Source organism: Radiomyces spectabilis (assembly GCF_025331425.1).
Source record: "Radiomyces spectabilis strain NRRL 2753 chromosome Unknown BYT42scaffold_15, whole genome shotgun sequence".
NCBI lineage: Eukaryota > Fungi > Mucoromycota > Mucoromycetes > Mucorales > Radiomycetaceae > Radiomyces > Radiomyces spectabilis.
In genome coordinates, this window is record NW_026251940.1 from 679,919 (window position 1) to 706,797 (window position 26,879).

Here is a 26,879-nt window from a genome sequence, read left to right on the forward strand (position 1 = left end):
CGGTAATGAAATGACGAATGTTCCTAAAGACTCCCAGTGAATACAACACCTGAATATGCCGTAGACTTAGCTCGTACACTTACTTTTCAATGTTGTATTCTAGGTCACTAGAACCAAAGTTGTAAGGCACATAGTAGGATTTTTTCATTGATGGTGGCAATATCATCTTTCGTCGCAAATCTAAGAAGAAAATAAAAGATTGGTTCAGTCTTGGTATGTCCAATTGAAACACGTGTCTTTTATACCCCGGCCGGAACCATTTGTCGAAAAAGTACTAGAGGACGCGTTATTGAGATGAGTCAATGGAAGAAAACCCGCAGATCGAGCTGACGGGTCTTCATCTGTGTAGACATGAGCGGGCAGAAGTTCATGGAATCGGTCATACTGTGGAATAGACGGATCCAATAAAGCAGACATGGGAATGTCATACTCTATCGGATCTCTATCCAGTGACAAGGTCTGATACCCATCGATATCACCTTCAGCATGCATCATGTAATCTTCTTCCAGGGCCCTTTGCTCGTCATTCACATCATCTTGACTATCATCAATAATCAGATCATCACCGCGAATGACCCTCTTATTTCGGCCTCTTCGACCACCACGTCGTCGAGGCAAGATGTCCCTCCTAGTCTCGACGTAGTCAACTTCACTTGGTTCGGCATCCAAGACGAAGGGCAAAGTATCTGAACCAACGGTGGTCTCCGTGGCTGCAGTACTAAGAGGCTGTCCATCGACAGTAACATGCATGCGACCCATATCCACGCTCATATCACTGAGATCGGATTCGCCGAGATCAGATTCGCCGAGACCAGCAAGCATTGGAGCTTGAAAGGTCGAGGAAGCCGCCATCCTGTCGCTTGGCATGCCCAAATGAGCAACAGTTTTGTGTCGCTTGGGTCCAAGAAGGAAAGCTGGATTGTCGTCGGCAGAGAAATACTCATCTATGTGGGGACGGTGTGAGCTTGTTTTCCTATAGCTGTCCCGAATCTGAGAAAATACTTACCACTGTCAGAGTCATCGGAAGCTGCTTGACGAGCATTAGCCTTGCGGTTCTACGATATATATGCGTTAGACATGCACGACGAACGTTTTTGTGATCGACAAGCTAACTGATTACCTTTCGTTGTTGAGGGGTATTGGTTTTCTTTTGCTTCTTTTTGGCCTTACCGGTGCCCTTGGTTTTGGTATCGGTTTTCTGTTGTTTGGCCTTACTGGTGCCCTTGGCTTTGGTATCATTTTTTTGTTGTTTGGCCTTGCGCTTGGCCTTAATTGCTTGGAGCTTTTTGGCCCTCTCTTGCTTTTGCAGTTGCGGAATTTGAGAAGCTACAATATGTGTCAATCTTCAATTGCGAACGTCATTACGAATGATGAGCAATTACCTTTGGCTTTTTCTGCTTTCGTCTGCTTCTTGGTGATGCCTTTCGAAACGGCCTTTTGTTTGCCTATTGCAATGATGGGGAAAAAATGTGAGCTCAAGCTCTTATATACTCACACAGTCTCAGAAATACCTTTTCCTTTTCGTACTTTCGCTGAGGTATTGGCCTCTGCTGAAAGCAAATATGAGTTTTCAGTAACATCAACGATCAAGTCTGTCATATTTACCTTGGCTCTCGTCAAGCTGGAAAATTCGTCGAGTACCTAAAAGAAAAAGAGTTAACAAACTTGATTACACTACTTGTATGAATGTAATTTTACTAGTCCTATATCGTGTTCTAACGTGTGACCAGCGAGGCAGCTTCGGGGCCAAAGGATCGCTTAGCCTTCCTGGGCTTGGGGCAAAAGGATTGCTTATCGCTCCCGGCCTTGGTACATTAGAAGGCGGCGTGTTCGGGGCATGGGAGCCAATTTCGGCTCTTGACGAAGATGCGAAGGCTCGATAATGGGAGTTGCGGCTAGTTTCTGTTGCCGATCGTGTTGTCACCATTGTGTTCACGATAAGGTGCAGACTGCGCAGTTCTGGCTCTTCAAGCAATTGACTATCCCCATAAAGCACTGGACAGATTGCAGTCACATCCCACCAATGAGCGATGACTATTCATCATCAAATCCGCGCTAACTTTTTTAGCTGATCAGACCAAGTTCACTAGGGGCTTCAGCCATCGAGAAACTGGCAGTAATAAACTCAACCAAAGAGCCAGCGTGAAAAGTAAATGTGAATAATGGAGATGGAAAAAGCCAGAGAATATATTGACCGACGGCTCATCCAACAGGTGCTCGCCTTTTACAAACCCGGGCGAATTCGCATCAGTGGCGTCAAAAGAACAGCAAGCACCAGGATTTCCATTAAAAATGTGTACCGAATTCAATGCTTTTCAATAGAGTATGTTTATCGCCAAGTGATACAATTGTTTTCATTTGGATCGATTTAAATTGCAGGCCTATTCAACGAGAGTGGACTCATGGCCAAGTAATACAATGGAATCATCTGGAACCCTGCTGTAAAAAGAATCCTAGAATCTTCTGATGAGATTTTCATTTATCAAGTATGAAATAGACTTTCTTTGGATGGTCTTCTAGTAACAGGACGAAATTGGTTTTAAAATGTGCTTTGATAGAGCAGTTGCCCATCAGGACGGTTTGGGTGACAAACCCCATGATCGGATGAAGCAATGGAAGCCAACTTCCAGCCTGAGAGTTGTTCTTACGACACTCCTCTGTCAAACTGGTTCAGAAAACGCAGAAAGCTCGGAAAAGTAGTTTTTCAGAACAGGTCCCATACGCTACCCCGGTCAAACCACCGGCCAAGCCTCAAGAATATCTTATTTGGGAACGCTGATTTCATTTCCATCCGAATGGTTTGCTTGCTTTCCGTTTTTGTCAATATGAGCTCGCATTCAGATGCAAGATACGGGCATCTACAGTGAGGCAAATGGGAACTCTTTCAAAGACTTTCCAGGTCAACTTCAGATGACCGTCTATCAAACTCTGATCACATTGACAGCATTATCTATCAAGCAAGTTTAACAATCGAGATGCACCTGAGTTGGTGTTACACAAATGGAAGTATGAAGAAAAGTTCTCGTTTTGGAAGAGTGGAATTTTTGTTCCATGCCATTCTTGACAATATGCGGAGAAATCTCGTGTAACCCGGTATTTTTTCTTGTCTGACGGAACAACACCCCCGTCTTCTTCTATGGCGGCGGCTAACGGAAAACATACAGTAAGGATTATATCATGTCGCCCGTGACAATGGTCAAATGACAGTGTGTAACCATCTTATCGCACACACCTCAATGCAATTGAAAGGCAGCATTTGGACAGGTAAGCATATGCATTTGGAAGTGAGCTTGCTGATTCTTACGCGAGGATGGGTTACCGATTCATCAATGTGGTTAAACAAGGGTTTCTCCTATCGCGATTGACCGCTGGCACCTACAATGATATATAGGAAAATAGAAAGTCCGATTTTTTTCAGCAGCAAGTTTTATCCCGCTTCATTCTGTTGTCGCAAGCATCTAAATGAATAATCGAAATATGGTTTAGTTCGTCATTGCGCTACTTCATGGTTATTTTTATTACCATTGACGATTGCTTGTGGAAGCAATAAAACATTTCCCGTATTTTTTTTAAGCTCACGGTTTTACTATTACACTCAATGTATGAACGCTAGCTGAAAATTTTCCCAGCATGCAATATACCTTTTCCGGGCATTCTTTCTTTGCAGGCTTCTGGTCAATATTAACTTTCATTGATCTCGTACGTCCGTGCTTCTCTATTTTTTCTCCACATGCTCCATGTGAAATCGGCATCTAATGTTGTGGAAAATAGAAGGGTCATTTTACCGTGACTTCATGTAATGTGTGATAAATTAACATGGAAACGATCATTGTGATGGCGATATCGAGGATATGGCGAATCTTCCGCTGCGCTAATCTATTTTTGATATCGAATGATCATTTGCAGGACATGTCATCATCATTCGCTAGATAGGGGACCGTCAACGTATTGGGATATGGAAAGAAGGCTGCCACCGTGCTTGGCAACCGTAACGGTTCCAATTTGCATCGACATGGTTCGGAAACAAAAACCGAAACTGTCTTTTGAGAATCACAACGGGCTGTTCATTCTGTGCAGAAATGTGAGAATAATCAATGCAGTTAAAAATATCGCGAGTTGAGATTCTGCCAATGAATAACAATCTGCAACGGGGCATAGAATGGTTGGCGTATATTAAATTTCTCATTGGGCGCTTATCTAATTTTTCCATCGAGGAAAAGAATCATCCAGAAATGGGAAACGGATTTGACCAAGATGACGGAAACCAAGTGTAAGAATTCGCTGCCTGGAAAACTTCTATCCTAAAGCGCAAGGTAGCACAAATGGCGTTTCGGTCACATTGATGACAGTTATTCCCTTTTCAGACAACGTCTTGACGTGCAGTAACGGTTACAAATCCAATTGATCACACACGTGTAAAAAGATGATTACTGGTGCACTTGTTGATAGATAGACGCAATGTTTACCTTGGAATAGACCCGCAAAGCGTTCGGGCAGGTTCAAAATGAACATCGCGACGAACGCCACATGAAAATTTGCTCTTTGGAACGGCGATGCCCATATGGTTTCAGACGCGGATTTTCAAATGGCTGGGTTATTTTTTTCTATGGCTTGTGCCTTCTTTATCTCTTTTCCTGAAACAAATATTTTGATCAAAGCCCGTAAAAAAGAAAAAGTATATCCGTCATGTTGCATGACGTGGTAGAGGCCAACTGTTGCCATTATTTGCTTGCAATTTCAGGGGTCTAAGTAAATCGAATAATAGTTTATCAGTTGAATTAAAAAAAGCCAAAAAGTTCTTTCCACTTCTTTCGTCATTATTCTTTTCAAAGTAGGTTGTACGCATGAAGAGGGACGTGATAGATTCGGAGAAGGAGGCCCCTGTGCAACCATGGGTTGCTTGGCGCCGCGCAGAAATCAACGCGACCAAAAGAGTCAGATGATGAGACGCATATTGAGGATACGGCGCTCATGAGAGACATGTAGTGATTTCTTGTATCCCTTTATAGCCGTAACTTTTTAAAGTGAACCGAAAAAACTTAATAGCGAGATGAGAGATGAAGAGATTATTTTGTTGCTCCTGGTTGTAACATCATTGAAAAAGGATGCTCTCCTATTTCTTTATTATTCCAAATCCACGTCGCTCAAAAGAAAAAGGATTTCCGTTGCTGTTGAAAACTGCTAGGTTTCTGATAGACGGTTTCAGTTTTTTTTTTTATTATTGAATTTTTATCCAGCGTGTTCAAGCTATAAAAAGATTTTTGGTTTCGAACCGCCGTCTCGGTTCAGGAATCCAAACTTTAAAGGCGTGACAAATTTTTTTTTCTCTTCCTACCTTCCTCTTCTTCGTCTTTTTCATTTTTCCCCCTTCATACACACTAAAAAATGAAGTCCATCTTTGCTGTGTTGGCTCTTGCCGTTTCCATCGTCTCTGCTCAAGTGAACATCGTGAGCATCACCTCTCCTTTGACAGGCACCGTCTACACCGCTGGCAAGACCGCCACCATTACCTGGTATGTTTTTTTGTTGTTGTTTGCCTTTTTCTCTGCAATTGAAGAGAGAAAAAGGCATTTGTCAAAACAACAGTGCACTTATCGGACATGATACTTCTTTACAGGATCGATGAAAAGGTTGATACCATTTCTCAAATTGTCTTGGCCAAGGGTCCTCCCACTACTCTTCAGTTTGTTGCCACTGTTGCCCAGAACGTGGATGCTCACTCCCGCTCCTACACCTGGAACATTCCCAGTGATGTTCAACCCGGCTCTGACTGTAAGTTTTGACTTGATGATCTATTTTGAATTGCATTGACGTGCTTGACTGACACACATTTTGTCATCATCTAGACGCTTTCGAATTGGGTACCTCCCCCAACTTGAGCTTCACTGGTCACTTCACTATCCAAGCTGCCGATGGTTCTGCTCCTGGTAAGTTGAAATCTCACAGAAACAAAAAGGAGAAACAGGAAATGGGAAATGCCGTTTCTATGGTAATCCTCCATTCGTTTTTGTGATTTTGACTGACATGTTTGTTATTCAATAGCTTCCAGCTCTGGTTCCAGTGACAACTCTGCCTCTGCTTCTTCTTCTGCTGCTCCTTCTGCCGCTTCTTCCTCCTCTGCTCAAGTTCCCAGCCAGCAGCCTGATAACCAGAACCAGAACCAAAACCAGAACCAGAACCAGACCCCCAACCAGAACCAAGCCGCTTCCATCTCCAACTCTCCCGCTGTGCCCTCTTCTTCCAGCAGCCCTGCTCCCCAGAACAATGCCGGCTTGAAGACCACCGCGAATGCCGTGGGCGCCCTCATGGTTGCCGGTGTTGCTGCTGCTGCCATGCTTTAAAGGTCATTGGATAATTTGTATTCCATAATTTTTCTTTTCTAGTCTCTGCTACAATATAATGAGCTCCTGTTTACATAAAAGACGTTTTATAACGTTCAATTCATTCTGGTAATATTTGATAATAAATGCAATCTTTTTTATTTTCCTTCACGTCATCCCGAGGAAGAAAACGAGGGTTTAGCTTTCAATGCTACAAAATCCAGGAAAAAATAGTCCGTTGTTTTATCAGATGCAAGGATGAATTCGACTTCTCGGGGGTAAGATTCTTAGAATCAAGGGCAAAGGAGGCGACAACAATGCATGCATCCGTGCGTTCCCGCTTAAACGATGGTATTTCATTGGTGCAGAGCAAACTCTCAAATGCAACCATCGAACACCAAAGAAAAAAAAAATCGTCCCTATCTTTCAGCCCTGAATTTCCGTCTTTTTTTTTCCTTTATCTTGTCGAGATCTTTATTTTTGTCACGAGAAAAAATTCGGTTAATGATCAATCCCCCTGTTTATTTTTAGGATAGGCTTGATGGACGGCCTGAGACAGCCGACAAACAGAATCAGAAAAGGTGTGGTGGCTATTTTTCCCCTTTTCTGATTTTCCCACTCCATTGCTTGTCTTGCAAAGTCTCCTTGAAAGAAAAAAATCACAACACAACACAACACTTCCTCTTACAAAAAACAAAGAAAATGAACAATTATGATAATGAGGTACTTGCTGTTTGGTTTCAATAGTACCGAACACTCGTTCAAGCAAAGGTGGATACAGTTATCAGATAGCTCTCTATTAAAAATATTCATATCATCAACAGATCTGTGATCAGTTTTATGCAGCCGTCAAAGTTTAACTTCTGGGTAAAGAACCCACCTTTTTCTAACATCAGATCAACTTGGTGTCCCGCTCTTTATGTGAGTACTATATATTACCTTCCTACACCTAATGTCTCAATAAATCGGACAGTTGTAGCCTGGGACAGGAAACAACATATGCATAGACATATCCCGATCGATCTTAACGTACCTAACACCCTATTTTTCACGCAAAAATGCCACATTCTCTTATCTATGGATAATCCAGCATAACGTAAGAACGGAAGAGACATGATGTTTTTTGTCTCGCTTTATTTGTGGTATATCCACTACTTGTCGTATTATCCATCCTAGACTGGTGTTCCCAAACAGGAAAGATCGGGATCTAGACGTGTTTCCATTCTGAGTGAGCTTCTTCATTAGAACACCGATTGAGCCTCTTCATCCATAACTTGGATCTATCGCCGAGATCAATCCATATGGGTAAAGCTGTCACATCACAGCATGTGGATCCTTCTTAATACACCATATAACCGAGGACTGCTCACTGACAATTATTAATTCCGACTCGAGACTAAAGTATAAATAGGCAGATCACATTAATACAAATAAAACCATCCAACAGTCTCAAAGGATCTCATTGTCTCTTTTGTTTAAATTCTCTCATATATCACATAATTCATTAGACGATAGAGAAGAAGAAGTCTTTATGTTGCTATCAGGAACAGTTTTCAGGCAATATCGCCTCTTTGCGTGTCCATAAAATACCGTGCTCCTTATCCATTTTTCCCCATCGAACTACCTATTGTAACCAACTGCTTCCCACACTCGTTGAGTACTATTGCTTTTTTTTTTATCACATTTGCTTCAAGCACCTGAACGTATATTCAGGATGGTCACAAGTATCAACTACCTAAAACCTCCACATAACTTGCGCACAGGACCTTTTTTTATAGACGCTCCAAACTTTTTCTTTTTCTGAATAAATTGTGCTCAACTACTTTGCTTTCAAACGTTATGCCGAACCATTTATCCGAGATGTGCTATCGATAGTAAATATCACAAGCCAGGCCCATGCCATGTTGATGTGTGGTGGGGTCTTCCACAATGTGGTAAAAATACAGTGAAAACAAAGGAGGGGTAGCTCGTTTGTCTAATGAGCCCACCTTTTATGTCTTTTTTTTCCTTTGGATTTCGCTGCCATTTTGGATAATTTGAAATTCTTGTGTGACCTACTTTTTAAAATTTGACTTTGTCTATTTTATCCAAGCTTTTTCAATAAACTGTGCGTTTGTTTCGACCAATGCTCCAACATGCATTCTGAAGGCTCTGATAATGCGTGGCTGGACTATCTAGTATCTGAACATATTATCGATGGGCCTATGGAATCTCGAAGGAGGCAAGTCCCGTTCAAGTTTACCGCAATAGATCGTTCCTCTAACCCTGTTTAATGTTGACAACAGGGCCGCGGTTCTCAATTTGCTACGCTCACTTATCGCGCCACTCATGCGATGGGTGGCCAAGGATCGTGACCTAAAACACGAATTCCAGTGTCAGCTCATGCCATTCGGTTCGGTGGGGTTGGGCGCTCATCTTGCCAATGCCGATATGGATCTCGTATTCCTCGCTCCATCGCCGGTTCGACGCCGTGACTTCTTCAACATCTTCCCTACCCTCTTACGCAAACAACCAACAATACATGATATCGATGTAGGTAAGCTTTTCTTTTTTTTTGGACAGAGAAAAGTCCATCGTCTGGTGCGGAACATTGACCTTGCTTTGCCATGATCAGGTTATCCAACGAACTACTGTGCCCATTATCAAATGCACCGTGGATTCCATCGATGTAAGCGTCGAACTGCTAATATGAGACAATCAAACCTCAATATCTTGTTTCAATATGCTCATGCGTCTTGCAGATTGACATTTCCTTTGTGCGACTGAAACTCAACACCGTACCGCCTTCTATTGATCTATTGGATGATAACTTGATGAGGGACCTGGATGAGATCTGCCTGGCCAGTATGGATGGTATGTTATCACTAGCCCAAATGTATAGCGATGAAGGGTGGAAAAATGAATGGCGACCTTTCTTTTTTCCAAATGGGATTCGGCCAATGGGATTGGTTTACTCGGACGTTTGGGCTCATTATGTCCGATTGATACTAGGACCTCGCTGCCACCGTTTCATTCAGCAGCGCATTGATCTGCGGCATTCGGCTGTCTTTCGCCATGCTCTTCAATGCATCAAGTTTTGGGCGCAGAATCGATTGATTTACGGAAAACCTATGGGATACTTGAACGGCAGTTCATGGACAATCCTGCTCCTGAAAACATACCTGGTGAGCTCGACTAATTCAGAAGACCTGACTATTTATGGATTGCTACGTTCGTTCTTCGGCATGTGGGCCACTTGGCCTTGGCCTACACCGGTGGTAGTAACCGATTCGATACCCCGATTATATGGAGGAAGTCTCATATACAATATCCTGGTAAGACAATGGCTCCTGATCCGTATTGGTTCTACTGGCTCATACTTCATTGTATTCAGCCTGAATTTGAGGAAGCAGTCATGCCTATCGTGACGCCTTGTGCACCTGTTAGCAGTGCTGCTCCAAAGGTGACCAAGTCCACCCTGAGAGTGTTAACCAATGAATTCGAAAGAGGTGAACTTTCTTAGTCGAGTCACGGATCGATGTAGTTATATGGCCAGGTTGCTAAACTCATGTTAGCGGAATCAATTCTGAAAGCGCGATTCGAGAAACCAAGTTTGATGATGAAAAAGCTTTTCAAGCCTCTTTATTACGTGAGACGATATAAGCATTTTATTGTGATCATCACTTGTTGCGATACAATCAAAAGCCATGAAACTTGGTACGTTGCCGTTGGCGGGGGACATGAATACGAGATTATAATGTGCATTTTATCATGTGTTGCAGGATTCGAAAAATGGCAGCGAATATCCCAAAATTGGTATCCCATTTGGAAACCGTTCCGTGCCTGCAACAGGTCCACCCAATAACCGACAATTACAGCGGCGTGCGTTATTATCATACAAGACAGGAAAAAATCAATTTCCAAAAAGGCTTCGCTTTCACCAGTCAAAATTCCACTGATTTCAGTATCCCGCTGGAACCGGGGAGCATGCATATAACTTACTATTTGATTGGCTTGGACGTCACAGCTTCAAGTGGTAAGTACAGGCAAAAAAAAAAACCGTCCGTTAGTGATACTGACATTTCATATTAATGTAATTAGACGGTGATTCTGTCATCGATGTGAGCAAAGAGACAAAGGCGTTCTTGGACGAACTGGGTGCCAAGAGAAATCAAAAAGATGTAGATGTTCATATCGAATTGACGGCACTGAAGAGGTAGGTTTTATTGGTATGAACCGAATGATCGCGCGATCGATCACTGACGATGAATTTGTAGAAAACAAGTCGCTGACATGATAAAAGGTCTCAAATAAGCAATGCAATTTCAATTAAAAACAATGTTGTATGAAATCCCAATATAAACCTGCTAGACATAGCATTCAATATGTATCATTTTTTAGTTATCATGACAATTCCTGTAATTGCCGTTTTTTCCCCACTTGCATATTAAGAAATTCTTTTTATTTATTTTTATTTTCATTTTTCGTAGTGAAGCGGTGTCTCACTGACCATTACTTCTTTTCAATTTCTGGACGTCGAAAAAAAGACATCACCGGTCGGAATGCGACAACAACCCTTAGCATTACCAGGGGACACTGATCCTTCGATTGATCTTGATGCCCATGCCAGGACATCCCACAATACATCCTACAGCTTTGATTACCTCTTCCTCAAACGATTCTGGCGGCTCTTGCGATTGCTTTTCAAGCCGACATCCTTGGCACCTCACGCATTCTGGTCACCAAAAAAAGAAGCGAGACAAAATAGCCTATTCTGGCTCTACGTAATATTTGTTGCTCTGAGTTGCGGCAACGAAGTCCTAGTATATTTTGTCGGTCTGATTCCTAGTCGCTTCTACACGATATTGACCAATAAGGATTTAAGCGGATTCACTCAGTTTACCGTACCGTGCTTACTTTTGGTATTTGGTGCATCCGCCGTAAGCTGTTATTTTTCAGAGATGCCAATTGTTTCACGGTTCCACTCACAAATATTGCTCAGGGCAAGAGTCTGGTTACTTTTATGGGGGGTCTGTTTGCTTTAAAAGCTCGAAGACTACTGACCGAACATGTGCAAGCTCGATACATCCGGCCAAAAACGATGTATACGCTTGTTCTCAACCATACATCGATTGATAATCCGTAAGTTGCACGTTGGCTTCTTCCGAATGGGTGCTTACTAATTGTCTTATCATTAAACTGTGCATTGAAATTAATCCCGTGATACAGCGACCAACGTATTGCTCAAGACATTGAACGCTTTTCTGATACGCTACGAAAAATTGTGGAGCAGCTGATCATCATGCCATTACTGCTCATCTCATATACATGGCAGTGCTGGAAAGTCAGCGGTTTCATGGGTCCCCTATTTATTTATGCCTATTTCATCCTCGGTTCTGTGATCAGTCGCAGATTCATTAAACCCATCGTCAACGCCGTGTTTTACAAAGAAGCGCAAGAAGGCTATTTCAGGTAAATCGGCCCGCATGCATACATTTGACTTGAATTCACAGTAACACAGTTTGCCTGCTTCAGATTTCTTCACGTCCGGCTGCGGCAATATGCGGAATCCATTGCCTTTTCCCATGGCGAGAAGGAAGAGAATATTCGTGCCAAGGATTCACTGGATAGTTTGCTGGTCTTGCAGCGCTCCATTGTGAACAAAGAGCTACCGCTCAACTGTAAGTATCGTTGAACTCTGTGAAAAGGAAGTTTGGTTTCCTACGTACTGATACTCATGTACTTTAGTGGCGAACAAGAGTTTTGCCTACTTTGGGTCGATCCTCAGCTATTTTGTCATTGCCATTCCGGTATTTGCGGGCGCTTTCGACGATAAAGATCCGGGCGACCTCAGCGCCATTATCAGCAAGGTAATGCATACTGCCTGGCTGTGTTTTCTAACGATTTTTTTTTCTCTTGTATGACTTGCTAACTGGTCATGCTTACAGAACTCCTTTGTCTCTATGTATCTCATTTATCTATTCACAAGCATCATTGAACAGTCGAGCAAACTATCCGATCTCGCCGGTTACACCGCGCGTATTGCAGAGCTGTTGGAAGCCATAGAAGATGTGGACAACGAAATTGAGAATATCGAGATCGATTATCCTTACAGGGAAGATGATCAAAGGTAATGCTTGTACAAGTCTATCAAGATATGAAGAGCTAAATTCAACTATTTTATAGTAATAATGCTATCGAGTTTGAAAATGTCAGCATATGGACTCCACAGGGGAAAAATGTGATCATAAATTTGAATCTTCATATTGCCAAAGGAGAGCATGTTATCATTATGGGTCCTAATGGTATATACGATCTCTATGTACAACGCTTTAGAATAATTACCCAACTCATGATGAAAACGAACTGCATAGGAAGTGGCAAGACATCCGTGTTGCGGGCTTTAGCCGGTCTATGGCCATGTACAAGCGGTAATCTTTTTCTGGAATAGTTTCGAATAAGGACTGCTGAAAAACTCACAGCTCGCCTTTTCAGGGCGTCTACATATGCCGAAAATGAAGCATGGCAAAGACATTGTATTTTTGCCCCAGATACCCTATTTGATCGAAGGTTCACTGAGAGATCAGATTACATATCCCAGTCTAGCTTCGGCAACCACTAGTAAGTTTTATCTCTGTACTAAAGAAAGGCCATGACATTACAAAATTAAATACTATTGTTGCCCTAGTTTCCGATGACGAAGTACGTTCACTTTTGGAACAAGTGCACTTGCCCCACCTCGAGTATCTCGTCGATTCTTTTGATACATGCTATGGACCCCAGTGGAGCAAGATGTTATCGCCAGGAGAGCAGCAACGTCTGGTGTTTGCACGCATTCTTTACTGGAAGCCTACATTTGCTGGTAAGCGGTCATGATTACTATTTCTATCCAGACGTCTGTTTTTTTCTAAAAAAAAAAATCTTTTCTATCTTAGCTCTGGACGAGGCAATGAGTGGCATGGATAATGCAACCGAAGCATATTTGTATCGCCTTATAATCGATATGGGTGTCACTGTCATCAGTGTGAGCCATCACCGTGATATGATACAGTTCCATCGACAGCTCGTCGAAATGGATGGTCAAGGCGGCTATCAGATCACTCCTATTGCTCCGTTGATCACATCATAAAATGCATACTCGCACCCGTGTGTCCTCCCCCTCGACCAGGCGGTTGTTTTCTCCATCATTTTATCTAAACATCAGTTTCTTTTTCTTTTTGGTTCATTTGGTTTAAATCATTTCACTCTGGCTTCATCCAAAGTTGTAAACAAAAAATGTCACATCATACCAGCAAATACAATTCACAAAGAGAAATCCAGAAAATTGATCTTTTGTATTTTTCTCATTTTCATACAAGTTTCAAACATACAACGACTAGTGTTCAGGGAAGCATAGAGTATTGCTGTATTTTTTGCCTTTTTTAAGTCATCCTAAGATTCGCTTTGTTGATTGTGGTTCTTTGTTTTGAGAGAGAGAAGGGGGAAGAGGCTTAAGATGAACATTTCGCCGAATAAATGCAGAGTATCAATGGAGCTAGTCTGCTTCATTGGCAGCAGCTTTCTTGGTCGTCTTCTTGGGAGCCGCCTTTCGAACCATCTTTTTGGGTTTTTCCTCTTCTGCAGCGGCAGTAGAGGCTACCACTGCCTTTCTCTTGGATCGTCGAAGCGGTTTCTCCTCATCACCCGCCTCCTCCTTCTTCTGTTTGGTGCTACGGGAAGCCTTGGGTTTTGTTGGCTCCTCAGCCTGCTTTGCTTCCTTGGTGGTTGATTCTTTCTTTGCTCTTCCTCCTTTCTTCTTGGGCTCTTCTTTGGGTTCCTCCTTGGACTCCTCTTCAGCAGACTCCGTCTGCTTTTTCTTGCTCTTCGTAGCAGTGGATGGCGCTTCATTCCTGTGGGATAACAAAAAAAAAAGCAGTTAAGAATGAGTTTACTACTGTTTCCCCATTATTATGATTAGCCCTTACTGTTCTTCAGCGGGTTCTGGTTGATCTTCTTGCGGAAGTTCTCCCAAGTCCCAGGCCTTCTTCACGCGTTTAACATCTTCATCACGAAGGCTATCCCAACCTTCTATTTCTTCAGGTCCACTCATGGATTCTTTCATGTTTTCAACGACCTTGGGAGTCACACATGACCTTTGAATGTAAAAGAAGGAAAACAATCAGGTTTCTGAGCTGCTTATTTTGCGCTTCCCAAATGATATATTAGACTAGACTTACCAATGTCTCCAAGTGACAGCTGTATGGCCTGCAGCTTCGATATCGACACCGAGACGAAGTTCACCTTGCTAAAAGTGCAGTTGAGAATGAATGGTTACGTTGGATCGCTGCATGTTTGACTGTACCTTGATGGTTCGATCAGCGGCAGGACATTGTTTCTTTGGGCCCTTGCATTTCGCGCGGCCACTCTATTGAACATGCATAAGCGTTTTGTGAAACTATAATACCGACTGCGCCATGATAATCACCTTGGCATACTATATAATAGTGGGCGTACGTTAGCCTTCATATATGATCTTATTGAGAACGATGAACAAGGAAATAGGAAATTACCTCGAGACGATAAGGCATACTTGGTTTTTGGTTTTGACAGGAAAAAAGAGAGAAGGAGGAAAATTCTGAGACGCGCACTCGACTTCAACACAGCTCACCCATGAAAGTCACACTATTATCATGCAACTTTTTAGGCTGGGAACAAAAGATGGAATCTCTGCACTGAAAAGAAATGAATTCGGTTTTTATGATCAAGTAAGCATTATAAATGTAGGATGGCCTATGATTCACTGTGTAAAAGATGTAGCAGAAGGTCTGGTTTCAATATCGCGTGCATAAGCGAATTTATGTGTATTTTGTGTTTGCAGCAAACTGTCTATGCATACAACTCTTTTCAACCATGCATTATCCTAAAATTCAAAGTAAAAGCCTGAAAATAACAGGAGACATTTGAATTGAACGTTCTACCTGTAATTGTTTGTGTATCCACTATCATTTGGGACACAATAATACAAGTAAAAAGAAGATGTGATTATGATGAGGACGAGGAACAAAAAAAAAAGTAAACGAGCAAAGTTCCTGGTGAGTGTTTCATTGTTTTGGAAGAGATGGCTCGAGGGCCGCTCTTGATAAGACGGTGAATAAAAAACAGGAGGAAAAAGCCAGAGACTCAAGTGGCGTTTTTTTTCAGGTTTCGGCAGTAAAGAGAGGGAAGGTCCCAGTGAAACCAAGTTACGGTTGGACATCTTTTTGCCCCCCTAAATGATCACTCATTGAACGCATCAGCGATCGCTTGTGCCCGTCGTGCCGCTTCTTGTTTTTCAGCCACCCTCGCGTCTTTCGAAAATAAAACCACAGAACTTTTTTTAAGTTATCCATCCTTGGAACTTACTTGCCTATTTATGCTTCTTACCGCGTGCTGCTTTCAATAGTTCCCTTTCTGCTGCTCGCTGATCGGCCGACTTTGAAGGCGATCGCACGCCCAGCGCGCCATGAACGAGACGTCTCGCAACCATATCAGTGGTGGCTGGTCGTGGCGGCACAGGACCTCGATCCACTGTTTCCCTCAGAGAATTAAACCACTGTAGCATCCCAATGACTCTTCTTCTTGCAAAACTGTACCTCTTAATCCGTCCGTGGGGCCTTCATAAGGTCGAATTTTTGCCAGTGGATTTGAAAAATTATCGATATATGCACGTTTGGCTATGAAATAATGTTATGAATCGATCTTTTTTCAATACTTGGTCGGCGAAATGATGTATTTTACCTGTAGCCGGGTGAGCAAAAATAACTAATGCTCGGGTATCATCCATCCATTTGATACGATAACCGCCTCGCATATCTTCGTATGGGCGAAAAATGTCATGCAAATGATGGGTTCGAAATGAAGCGGGGAAATCGCGGCAGTCCAGTACGGTTGTTCTGTCACCTGAAATTTCTGCTTATGCTCGATGAATAGCCGCACGTCAAAACTGCTTTTCCCCTGTGATGTTTACCAATATCAGGTTCCCTACTTGGCGACGTTGACGCTGCAGGCGTTTCTTCTGTCAGATTTTCCTCGACATCGTCGCTTAGTAGTTCCTCCCATTCCTCTTTTTCGCTATCTTCGTCGCCTTCAGAGTTGGAACGATCTTTTTCAGCCGTCGTCAGCTTGTCCAAGGAAGAGGTTAGCTCTTTCAAATCCTTATCTGAAGAATTCTAAGTTCCATAGCATTCATAGATAGGGCAACAGATCAGCTCCAAGCAACTGGACGATTGGTTTATTTCGCTTACAGATGGCTTTGTTTCCAGCTTTTGAGGAGGTTCGACCTTTGCCTCACTAGAAACTTTTTGGTTTTGGACCGGAATCGAAGCAGATGCTGGCGTTTCTAATGCTGGTGGTGTTGCTGTTGATGGGGATCGGGATGTTGATATGGGTGAAACAGCTGCCATTGCTGGGGTGGAAGTTGGAGTGGACTCATCGTTATCCCCTGTCAAAGGTTGCTTTGGCAACTTATTCTGTGGAGACGGCGATCGTACATGGATAGGAGCTCGAAATTGTCCTCGTCCACGCCTTTTCACTCCACCGTTCTGGGCATCGGCAATCTCGACTTTTCTCTCGGGGGTGCACGGACTGGTTGGAGCCTGAACTTTTTCGGAAGTCTCAGTATTTGCTGCACGTCGACGATGGACCGGAACGTAGGGTTGAAATCCGCGTTTACTATGCGTTTGTGGTGGCTTTGGCTTCTCCATAATGGAAATAAGAGACTCTGAGACGACACTGCTAGACTAAAATTGGACCGTTATGATTGAATGGAGGTTGTGCAAAAGCAGCTCGCTCACTGAAAATTGACGAGTATGAATATGAAAAAAAAAAAAAAAGGCGACAGAGGAAGCCCGAAAAAATAAAATAAAAAAATCGGATTCCCGCACGGTTTTTTGGTCAGTGACCGTGCCCTTATCAAGTTTTCATCCCAACACATATGTTGACGACGCAAATGTGAGATGATGGAGGTTCGTGGAAGCTCACAACCAAACATCCATAATTGGCTTGCTTCAAAATCATAATTTCTGTATATTTTCCAGCGAGGGTTGTTCGTACAAGAAAAACTGTATCTACATTATCTTTCCTTATTTTATTGCCATGGCGTTCAAATCGGTTAATAAGGAGAGTAATACATTCCTCTTCCGCGTCCTCTATTGTCATCGAAAGAAAATATATCAAATTAAACCACTTTTTTTTCTTCGTAGCTCTCTTCATTCATCGCTTTACCTTCCACGTCCACGGTAGCCGTACATGGGAGAATGTCCGTAATATGGCGGGAACATGCCGCCTCTAAAACCACCACGTCCTCTACCACGACCACGTTGTGCAAAGCCAGGGATGTTTGTGCGCTTGGGACCAACCTTTTTTTGATTTTCAATGATATACACTTTTATTAGCACCGTTTGAAGCTCCTTTTCCTTTTTTTCCCTTGTGCTTTACCTTTATCAGTCGTCCACGGAAAAGGCTCTCATTTAGAGTGGTTGCTGCTTCCACAAATGCTGGTTCCGCAAACTCGATGTAAGCATAACTGTAAAATATACACTACATTTAGAAAATTGCCTTGCAATTTCGTATATGCTGACCCGTTTGTCCGCATATGTTATTTACCCTTTAGGATGACCGGTAAACTTATCACACAAAATTGTCACTCGGTTAATTGTGCCACACGCCTGGAAATGTGCTTGAAGTTCTTCTGGCGTGGCTCCGTAATCCACCTATTTTTTTCTCGAATGAGCCGGTTGTACTAATGTTGTACTCGTAGAAATGTAATTACATTGCCAACATATACTGAACGGCCGTCCACCGCTTCTTTATCTGTCAAAATTCCCCCGCTTTAGCCATCAACCCAATCGTCGTAAATTCGAGGCTCGAAAAAATGGCTCACCTTCTTCGGGAGTCATGGATTTCTCTACTTCAGCTTGCATGGTACGGAGTTTAGCTGCTTCGTCTTCCATCTGCTTAACACGTGCTTTCATTTCTTCTAATTCCTGGATTTTTTCATTCCATTCGTGAACATCGATCGAAAAACTTGTTGACTTGTCCACTCGAACTCACTTTATCAACGTCGCCTGCTACTTCGGCTTCTCCGGCATTGAATTCATCCTGAACGGCTGGCTGATCCGTGGATTCGAGAGCTTTGGCTTCCTGATCGCTCATGCTTACGATTTTCTATTCACCCACACAAGAACAAACGCGCGTAGTCTGTCACTTGGTTGGAAAAAGCAAAATGGGCCCAACTTTTTTCTTTGTGACGTAACTTTTTTAAACTCCGTCATGCACTTTTCCCTTTTACTTGATTGAAGATTTTGGAGCCCAAATTTGGTAATTGAAGATACCCTAAGCTTATCATTGGTTGAAATAAAAATAGAAACATCTGTCGGATACACTATCTATAAACGAAAATCGCATTTGGGGTCATAGGAAAGGCCATCGTGAAGGGAGGGATCCGCGCATTCATTGCTGTTCAAGCCTGCCATGCATACGGCATGTCATAAAATGATTAGTTTAATAGTCACAAAATCTCATTTAACTGCTAGTGTCTATAAACACAAGACTGAATAAATGAACGGTTCATCGATTGTTATGAATTATCTCGGGATTGCTGCTCGCAAGTCCATTTTTTAAATCGGTACTATTGTACACGTCGTTCCAAAGGCCAATGTTCATGTAGATAATCTTCATAGATTATCACCTAATTGCGGTCGCTAACATCATGAGAATACAGTGACATATGGATCACCTACAGTGCGAATATGGTGGGTGAGCTTGTTCCATATCTTCCTCCGTATTATTGGACTATTCTTTTCCTTGTCAATGTGTTGTTCGACTGTGTGCGTGCCATATCTTGTGATAGCATCGGGAATTACAAGGTAACAAGTTAACAAGAACTAACAAAGTTTTCGCACAGAATCACAAGAACCAGCAAACTCATATTTTTTCGCTTCCTCTTATATTCATATTTTTTAGATGGGTTATTGGCTACATCTAGAAGTTGCACGCCACAGCAGCAACTAGGTGCTATTGACGCGTTGTGCGTCTTGTTGCACGACCTTTTCCTCTTGCTCTTGTTTCGCCTCGACTCCAGGTGCTCCTCGTCCTTGATCAGTAATCACGTTTCCACATGATGGGTGTAAAGAAACCGAGATGTTCCTAGATAAAAACAGACCTATCTTTGACTGACGCGAGATCTAAGGATGCAGAAAAGAGAAGAAAAAGTGTAAATGAATCTACCCTATTACTTCCGTTGAAAATAAACGACTGAGAAGAATTTGTATGATAGTGTATATGATCGATTTCCGCAGATCAATTCTGGTCGTCGAACTACATCTTGTCCATTTCCTCTGTAGTGCGAATTTGGTGGTGGATCGCGCTTTTCCATGTCTTCGTCCATATTATGTGTTGGATTTCTTTTGCATATGAAATAGTTTCTTGTCAATGTGGAACCCGCTCTTTTTGTTGGATTCTCGGTGAAGACAAACTCTCTTAAGCGGTACGCCGTTTCGTGTACATTTACCGTGATAATCTGTTAAGAAATGAGACATCTTGCAAGGATTGAATCGAAAGCTTGTACGTCGCAATCTATAAGGGAGGTTTATTTACGAGATCCTCACTCATCAGGGAAATTCCGAAGGTCCGTAATCTTCAAGATGATACTAATGCATCCTATTCCGTATTGTCACTGTCCGTAGCTTCACGATCCATGGGAGTCTTGCTGCCGGTTACATATACAGTTTTGCCAATGTCAAACATACAAGCTGCATAAGCTTTAGCATCAGTTTGGGTAATCGATCCAATATGTATTTTCACCTTGGTTTTCATTTCGGCAAATCGGGTTTGCTTAGCCAAATTCATTCCTCCGTTGTTTTTCACTTGTTAATGGCCTGTATGGAAAAACGAGTTACATTATGGGGCCCCTTTTGCCAACTTCTTTGAATGTAACATATCGAATTTGTCTTGCATGCTCTGGAGTTGATTCCAAGTTTATCAATTGACATATGGTTTGGAAACCGTCGAGTCTTTTTTTTGTTAGCATCGATGACCACGTTGGATGAGTCTAGGGCCTCAAAAGCCTGAATGGGATTCATCCGTTGACTTTGCTTGGACCTTTCTTCGTAAATCGAAAAACTATAAAGTTTCATCCTCCTAATCAGTCTAGAATATCGCTTCAATACTACTTTCAGTCCTGACAACTTTGTGTATATATTGCAACGACTACTGCAGAATTCATAAAATAATGGTACGAAAATGCCAATCTTTAATCCATCAAAGTAAAGTAGAGGTCCTTTTTGCATGTGTTTACATGTCACTGTTCAATACGACCTGGTGCCGAACTAAAGGGCATGAAATCAAATAAAAGCAGCTCCTGTTTCTTATGCGATGATAGCATTTATGCGTTCCATTTTCCCTTCCATCCAACCAAAAAGTTTCACTCTCTTGAAATTATCTATTTGCCTTTCTAATAATAATAATGTTCATGCTCGTCCTAACATTTTCAGGTGATAATAGTAATGATCGTGCAATAATATCGTTGCTTCGCCGCATATCGCTGTCAATTGCTGTATACGGAATGGGAAAAAAAGTAGCAGACCGTGACAGAATTGGCACAAGCTTACTTTGGCATGACGTTCTACCATATGACAGTCAATATGCATTTACCGACTCTTTGTGTCATATACAATTTCACTATGACCAATGATCACATCGGAACCTTGGGAAATTGAGGAGGGCCATCACAGGAGCTATTGACACTTTCATTGTTCCTTTCTTCTCAACAAACACACCCTATACACACGTACGCACACACACACATACAAACATATACATATCTACACAAGAAGCTTACGTTACGAGGCTTTTCATTTTTTCTTATATTCAAATCTTGGGTACAAATTTCGTACCCAAGACCCTCTGCGCCGACCCAAGACTCTAAAAAGCCAAAATCGAAAGCAGCAGAAGTACTCGATATCATCCAACAACTGCAGCGTCTTCGTCGAGGCGGCCGCCGAGCCCACCTAGCCCGCCGTCACCATCACCATCACAGTCGCAACCTTCCCCATATGCAACGGACGACACACTGATTCCGACGAACAGCTTGCCGAGGGGAAAGAAGAGAATGAACTCTTCACGGTAGAACGCCTCCGTGGATTATACGAAGCTGGCGAAAAAAAAAGAGGTCATCCTGTACAAGAAGCGATGGAAGAAGGCCAAAGAGCGGCAAAGCCTCGAAAATGGTAAGCGAGCCAGTATGACAAATTTTTTTTCCAAGGGCCAAGAAAAATGCTTATATCTTCTCTCCACAGTGGTTTGTAGAAAGTGTCATTAGCGTGGCCTCAAGGACAGCCGATCTCCTTTGTGTCCCTTCAAAAAGCAACCCTCGGTTGGTAAGGAAACACCCAACCAACTAAGACTGACAATTTTTTTAATTCCTCTTATTTCCCATCTTGTAGGTCAAAAAAGAAAAGGCAAGCAGTCCGCCGAGATGAAAGCCCGCCAAGACAATGCCAAGAAGCAGCGGCTAGAAGCAATAAAAGACCCTGGGGGTCGAAGGTGTAAGCTATGTTTCTGAGACCGGAATTCCTGCGACAGAACCCCCACCGGAACTCGAGAGCCAGAATTTGCCCTGAACCGTGTCCCGGACAAGAAGCAACGCAATATCGAGCGTTACGGCGGCAAACCCGAAGAGTTTATTCGGGAGTACGGCTTTCGACGCTGCTCAGATTTGATGATGAGCAGAAGCAGTGGTTGGTAGCTGCTATCAAAAACGTTGTGGATTTCAACCGTGTCGTCATGATCAAATCCACGCTTTTCGTCATCTATTACCTCCAATACAAGCTCGCCACGAACGACGCACTACCCGGCGATCATGTTCGAGCAGACCATTTTTTACAGCGTCTTTCAACTGTTGCTCGGGGGAGACATCACATCCAGGAACAGAAATCTCCGGAAAGACGAACTGCAGCGAGTTTATCAATCGTACTTGGAGCGTTTTCCGACAGGTGGCTGCAGCCGGTTGGGAAACCAGTCCATGTGTTCCGCCGTGTTAGCAATTACAGCTGTCCAAATGGCGAAGACCTTTACGAGCAACCTTGTCGAGAATTTCGAGTCGCAATACGAGTATTTACAGCTTCGTATTCGAGAGATCGCACCGGTAAGATTGAAGAAGCCTTGTATCGAGTCTATTAGTGACACCTTTTGTCTATTTTTTCAACAGGAATTATCCAAATCCCATGTCTCCAAGTTGGCTTGGTTTACGTACCATCTTTTTGCGCTACCAGCCGCTGATCATGTCGCCTTCAATATCAACATTCCTGCGGAGCATGGAGACATTGCCAACAATGCAGTGCTGAGATTATTGTCAGAAACCAATGACCGATTGGGCCCCTATGAAAACTGACTGAACATGGCCACGTTCACCAGGGAGCCCCAGGTATCCTCCGGATCTTGCACGAGAACAATGCCTACATGGAGAAGTACAATCGTCAGCAAGTAGCCATCGCCGGGGATGTCCAGGTAGCGGCAACAATCCAGTTCGCTCATGCCGTGGTAAGGAGTCTCCTAGAGAATGCAACACTGGGCAGAAGGCGTCGGAGTAGGCTTAGCCAAAGTATTTTGGCCGCGATTAACAACGATGTACCCATTGTGATTCCCTCTGGTATTATCCTGGAGCAGGAGTCTCGGGAGTCGGTTGATCGGATAATAAGCGAAACGAGAGCCCAGATCCGCAACTCGTTGAGATACCTGAATCCTGAAGAGGGTGAGCAAGTGAACGAGCGCGACTGCTTCAAGCCAGACGTACACTTTGTTGTGAACCAACAGCATTTGTTCAAATTGGTGCCAGTGCCATCCTGCACACGAAAGTACATCACTATCACGGAGCCTATCTTGAGGATTTTGCTTCGCCAGGCACGTTTGCCCTCCCGCTTTACCGGAGGAAATTCCTTTGAATATGCCTTTGACTTTACAAAAGTCCGATCTGGAAGGTGAGTTCATCAATGAAATGATGTGTTATTTCCTCTTTTACTAAAAAGTTATTTTTTAATAGTGAAGGATTTGGTGATTTGATTGAGACTGATGGATATGGGTGTAATGTCCATTTATTCCGCAGACGGTGCTCTCATGGATCCTCGTCTGATCTTGATGAGACTGATTTCCAAGAGTGGGAACTGGAATTCGTGCGCCTGTGGGGTGTTGATCCCGGTCTCAGCGATGTCTTTGTGGCCAACGATGGGTGTAACGTCGGAACCATTGAAGGTGCTCAACAGCAGTCAGTGGATGCTCCGCACGAAATTCGACAAATGAGCACGGTCGAATATTACACCAAGGCGTATACAAGCAATCGAACGCCCTCATCATGAAATGGAAAGAACGCGATGATGTGGCGGACCTCGAGCGTACTATGGCAAGTTCCCAAGGTCACGAACATGGAATCGGCTGCCGTGTTTGTCCAGTCTGTGCTCGAGCGATTGGATCGACTTGTTAGCTTCTATGGGTCCCGAATCACGAAACTACGCTTCAAGCGTTACGTGAGAGAGCAACAAGTGAACGCCGGAATGATCAATATTTTCGTCACGGGCGGAAAGAAGTATATGACGCTTGCACAACGTCGCCGACAAGAGCAAAAAGCGCATGCATCGACTGAGGGAGGAGTTCCACACGGATAGTATGCTTCTCTCGTACTTTCTCTCATCATTAAAAAAGTCTCTTTTTGCTCGTGAAGTACCGTGGAACAGGAGCATCTCTTTTGAAACAAATGCAGCTTCGTTACAGTAAGTCTTCTAGTAGTAATACACTAGTGTACAAGATTTATTGCATCAAGAAGATGGAAGTAGATAAAAAACTATATATGCAAGATAATGAAGAGAGAGAAAAAAAGACGGGATGTAAAAAGTAAATAAAGTGGTTATTATGATATTTAGAGATGAAAAAAAAAAATAGTAAATGAAACTTAAGAGGGGGTGACGACCATGAGGGTGGAAGGAGAATAATTAGCAAACGCAAACAAAAGACCAGCTGTTAAACCCGCAAAAGGAAGCGTCAAAATCCAGGAAAAGAAACACCAAGATAGCATTCGCCAGTTGACCGCTTTCACGCTGCCATTGCAAAGACCAATGGCCGCCGTAGCACCAGTGATGCAATGGGTCGTAGACACGGGCAAACCAAGTTTGGAGCACGTCAAGACAGTGAGAGCCGCTCCCAGCTCAGCTGAGAAACCACGGCTAGGAGTGAAATAGATGATATTGTTGCCAAGGGATCGCATGATACGGTAACCCATTGTAGCCAGACCGATATCAATAGCAACACCACCGTAAGCGAGAATCCAAACGGGCACAGGCACTTTGCCGGATACATCGACTTCAGCCGTTTCCCAGATACCGAAAATAGCCGACAAAGGACCCACAGCATTGGACACATCGTTCGAACCGTGAGCAAACGAAGCCATACAAGCGGTCAACACTTGAAGGAATGAGAACATGTATTCAACGTCATCTTCATACAATTCAGCAGCGGCGTGCACATTCTTCAAATGGCTGCTATCGAGGTTGCGGACATCCTTGCGAACACCTTGAAGAGCGAAATCCAGAGCACGTTTTCCGTAGTGGCGCGCACGAGCCTTGATTCCAACCGGCGGAACTTCAGCGGTTTCGGGATTCGTGCTGGCAGAGACATCGTCGTCCAACTTCTTCTCGCTGAGCTTCTTGCCGTCGGCGGTTTGCATATCATCGTCGTTGGCACTATTGGGTTCTTCGATTTCGACAGGGGCAACCGCTTGCTGTTCTTTGTCTTCGCCGATGCGTGGACGTTTGGGAACAAAATGAATGTAAAACACATGGTACCAGCGAACATCTTCGCGATCCACGACACGACGCTTGAGCCAGGGACAGAAGAAGAACCAAGCAAAGGCAGCAAAGAAGGACGCAATACCGAAAGAAATGCCAATGATGGCACCAATGGACATTTTACTGGCACCGGTACCGGGAGCACCCTTGTAGATGATGTAAAAGGCTTCGATGGCGGTCGTGAAGAAGAAATAGACGGGAATAAGTCGGAGACCCCATTTGACACTCTCCACTTGACGGAGAATAGCGTATTTGGTGATAAGGTAAATGGCGGCGGACACCAGACCAGCAATGACAGGTGAAATAAACCAAGAAGCAATGATCTGGGAAATACCGCTCCAGCCCCAGTTGATCGATTCTCCACCGAAAGCAGCGATACCGACACCAAGCACGGCACCCACAATCGAATGGGTCGTACTAACAGGCCAGCCGTTCTTGGTAGCGATAATGACCCAGGTGGCGGAACCACACAAAGCACACAACATGGCCGTCATAAGAACTTCGGGCATTTCGACGAATCGAGTGACGGAGAGAATGCCTCCTTTGATCGTGTCGGCGGTATTTGAACCCAATGCAATCGCACCCAAGAATTCGGTAAAGCAGGCAATGATACAGGCTTGCCCAAGAGTGAGCGAACCAGAAGAAACAGAAGTAGCAAAGGAGTTGGCTACATCATTGGCACCGATACCGTAGGCGTCGCAAAAAGCAACCACCATGGCCACGGCAAAAATCCACGTATAGTCGCCGATTTCCATCATTTTTGAACGATTAAAAGATGTCTTTCAGATGAAAAAATGCTAACAAAAAAAGAAGAAGGGATATTCTGATCTCCATTATATATGACAGAGAACTTGAAAAAAAAAAATCTGGTCTGACCATCTAGAAAGATAATTGGATCAATTATCCCTTTTAGGTAACCACCACCGATCTGGCCAATCATCTGCCCCGAACAGTGCACGCTCTACAATGTGGGTGGGCAACCGCCAACGTCGTGGACGATGCGCTTGAAGAACGTCAAGAAAACTTGATCTTCTACTTTTCCGAAAATCCTCTATCAGTACAGGTCATTGCCGTTTTTAGAAGCTCGGTTACCACCGTTTTCACTGCGTGGACAATCCCAATCAGATGGTTTGATCTCCTTCGTCTGATCGCTCTCTGTTTGAATCTTACCTCTTTTTTTTTGGGAAATCATCGCGTACAACGTAAAACAGTGCCAATGTTTTTCTTTGCCATCGTACCACGTTTTTGTCTCTTGTTAACTTTTGATTCCTTATTATATTGGTAATATAAAAAAGTAACTGACTTGATTGGTCAATATCCACCCATCATGCCCAGGTGGCCTGTTGTTCTTTTACAATAGCCTTTTTTTTTTTTGATCTAGTGTCTTTTTTTTTCGTTTGAGAAAAGCATAAACACTGCATTAAAGTTGACCGATGTTTCATGAAACTGGTGGCACATTTTATCCCGCGAAAACGCTATTGACGACTTGTCAACTCCATTTTCGTACTTTTTATTTTTCACTCCATCTTCCAAGTTTTACCAACTCTCCTTCACTTGATGGCTTTTCTTCCAATCTTAATTCTTTTCAAGTGAATCCCCTTTTTTAGCTTGTCAGAAGAATCAATAGAATCCTATTAATTCCTCTTAGGGGCTATGTATTCCCAAAAATGCTATCACATATTGCATAACATTATCTCGATCTCTCTTAAATAAGTATGTAAGTTTAAAT

At 43.2% G+C, this 26,879-nt stretch overlaps 10 protein-coding genes across 10 annotated transcripts; 4 read left to right on the plus strand and 6 right to left on the minus strand.

Moving 5' to 3' along the window:
- Window positions 1-39: 39 nt before the first annotated feature.
- BYT42DRAFT_135686 (uncharacterized protein) lies at window positions 40-2,182 on the minus strand. The gene is made up of 8 exons (XM_051562218.1): window positions 2,079-2,182; window positions 1,699-1,995; window positions 1,606-1,641; window positions 1,512-1,547; window positions 1,383-1,445; window positions 1,121-1,326; window positions 1,007-1,055; window positions 40-944 (listed from the first exon to the last, which is right to left on the minus strand). Exons 1-8 carry the CDS (start codon window positions 2,101-2,103, stop codon window positions 205-207), a joined length of 1,452 nt encoding a protein of 483 aa, XP_051419215.1. The 5' UTR covers window positions 2,104-2,182; the 3' UTR covers window positions 40-204.
- Window positions 2,183-5,266: 3,084 nt separating this feature from the next.
- On the plus strand, window positions 5,267-6,494 carry BYT42DRAFT_587158 (uncharacterized protein). Its single transcript, XM_051570150.1, has 4 exons — window positions 5,267-5,513; window positions 5,618-5,772; window positions 5,847-5,927; window positions 6,043-6,494. Exons 1-4 carry the CDS (start codon window positions 5,386-5,388, stop codon window positions 6,339-6,341), a joined length of 663 nt encoding a protein of 220 aa, XP_051419216.1. The 5' UTR covers window positions 5,267-5,385; the 3' UTR covers window positions 6,342-6,494.
- BYT42DRAFT_587160 (uncharacterized protein) lies at window positions 6,495-6,755 on the minus strand. Its single transcript, XM_051570151.1, has one exon. It carries the CDS (start codon window positions 6,709-6,711, stop codon window positions 6,532-6,534), a length of 180 nt encoding a protein of 59 aa, XP_051419217.1. The 5' UTR covers window positions 6,712-6,755; the 3' UTR covers window positions 6,495-6,531.
- Window positions 6,756-8,400: 1,645 nt separating this feature from the next.
- BYT42DRAFT_587165 (Poly(A) polymerase central domain-containing protein) lies at window positions 8,401-10,763 on the plus strand. The gene is made up of 10 exons (XM_051570152.1): window positions 8,401-8,541; window positions 8,606-8,852; window positions 8,935-8,988; window positions 9,062-9,173; window positions 9,312-9,634; window positions 9,694-9,808; window positions 9,875-10,016; window positions 10,082-10,335; window positions 10,401-10,515; window positions 10,577-10,763. The coding sequence occupies exons 1-10, from the start codon at window positions 8,456-8,458 to the stop codon at window positions 10,611-10,613; spliced, it is 1,485 nt and encodes a 494-aa protein (XP_051419218.1). The 5' UTR covers window positions 8,401-8,455; the 3' UTR covers window positions 10,614-10,763.
- Window positions 10,764-10,798: 35 nt separating this feature from the next.
- Window positions 10,799-13,619, plus strand: BYT42DRAFT_600558 (ATP-binding cassette sub-family D member 4-like protein). Its single transcript, XM_051571002.1, has 11 exons — window positions 10,799-11,239; window positions 11,302-11,441; window positions 11,529-11,771; window positions 11,835-11,980; window positions 12,048-12,169; window positions 12,248-12,429; window positions 12,486-12,604; window positions 12,674-12,730; window positions 12,795-12,920; window positions 12,988-13,161; window positions 13,235-13,619. Exons 1-11 carry the CDS (start codon window positions 10,862-10,864, stop codon window positions 13,426-13,428), a joined length of 1,881 nt encoding a protein of 626 aa, XP_051419219.1. The 5' UTR covers window positions 10,799-10,861; the 3' UTR covers window positions 13,429-13,619.
- Window positions 13,620-13,630: 11 nt separating this feature from the next.
- Window positions 13,631-14,878, minus strand: BYT42DRAFT_135793 (poly polymerase and DNA-ligase Zn-finger region-domain-containing protein). The gene is made up of 5 exons (XM_051562220.1): window positions 14,793-14,878; window positions 14,641-14,703; window positions 14,516-14,583; window positions 14,264-14,431; window positions 13,631-14,188 (listed from the first exon to the last, which is right to left on the minus strand). The coding sequence occupies exons 1-5, from the start codon at window positions 14,802-14,804 to the stop codon at window positions 13,834-13,836; spliced, it is 666 nt and encodes a 221-aa protein (XP_051419220.1). The 5' UTR covers window positions 14,805-14,878; the 3' UTR covers window positions 13,631-13,833.
- Window positions 14,879-15,065: 187 nt separating this feature from the next.
- BYT42DRAFT_648706 (uncharacterized protein) lies at window positions 15,066-17,148 on the minus strand. Its single transcript, XM_051572746.1, has 6 exons — window positions 16,562-17,148; window positions 16,285-16,486; window positions 16,056-16,226; window positions 15,911-15,991; window positions 15,702-15,845; window positions 15,066-15,625 (listed from the first exon to the last, which is right to left on the minus strand). The coding sequence occupies exons 1-6, from the start codon at window positions 17,018-17,020 to the stop codon at window positions 15,555-15,557; spliced, it is 1,128 nt and encodes a 375-aa protein (XP_051419221.1). The 5' UTR covers window positions 17,021-17,148; the 3' UTR covers window positions 15,066-15,554.
- Window positions 17,149-17,276: 128 nt separating this feature from the next.
- On the minus strand, window positions 17,277-18,642 carry BYT42DRAFT_587177 (uncharacterized protein). Its single transcript, XM_051570153.1, has 7 exons — window positions 18,369-18,642; window positions 18,199-18,301; window positions 18,088-18,128; window positions 17,922-18,028; window positions 17,754-17,841; window positions 17,541-17,674; window positions 17,277-17,464 (listed from the first exon to the last, which is right to left on the minus strand). The coding sequence occupies exons 1-7, from the start codon at window positions 18,468-18,470 to the stop codon at window positions 17,428-17,430; spliced, it is 612 nt and encodes a 203-aa protein (XP_051419222.1). The 5' UTR covers window positions 18,471-18,642; the 3' UTR covers window positions 17,277-17,427.
- Window positions 18,643-22,685: 4,043 nt separating this feature from the next.
- BYT42DRAFT_136013 (uncharacterized protein) lies at window positions 22,686-23,743 on the plus strand. Its single transcript, XM_051562221.1, has 2 exons — window positions 22,686-23,293; window positions 23,356-23,743. Exons 1-2 carry the CDS (start codon window positions 22,776-22,778, stop codon window positions 23,666-23,668), a joined length of 831 nt encoding a protein of 276 aa, XP_051419223.1. The 5' UTR covers window positions 22,686-22,775; the 3' UTR covers window positions 23,669-23,743.
- A 515-nt stretch (window positions 23,744-24,258) lies between these two features.
- On the minus strand, window positions 24,259-25,908 carry BYT42DRAFT_504557 (phosphate transporter; the record flags this gene model as incomplete). The annotated part of the gene is made up of 1 exon (XM_051564978.1): window positions 24,259-25,908. The coding sequence occupies one exon, from the start codon at window positions 25,906-25,908 to the stop codon at window positions 24,259-24,261; it is 1,650 nt and encodes a 549-aa protein (XP_051419224.1).
- Between the last annotated feature and the right edge of the window lie 971 nt (window positions 25,909-26,879).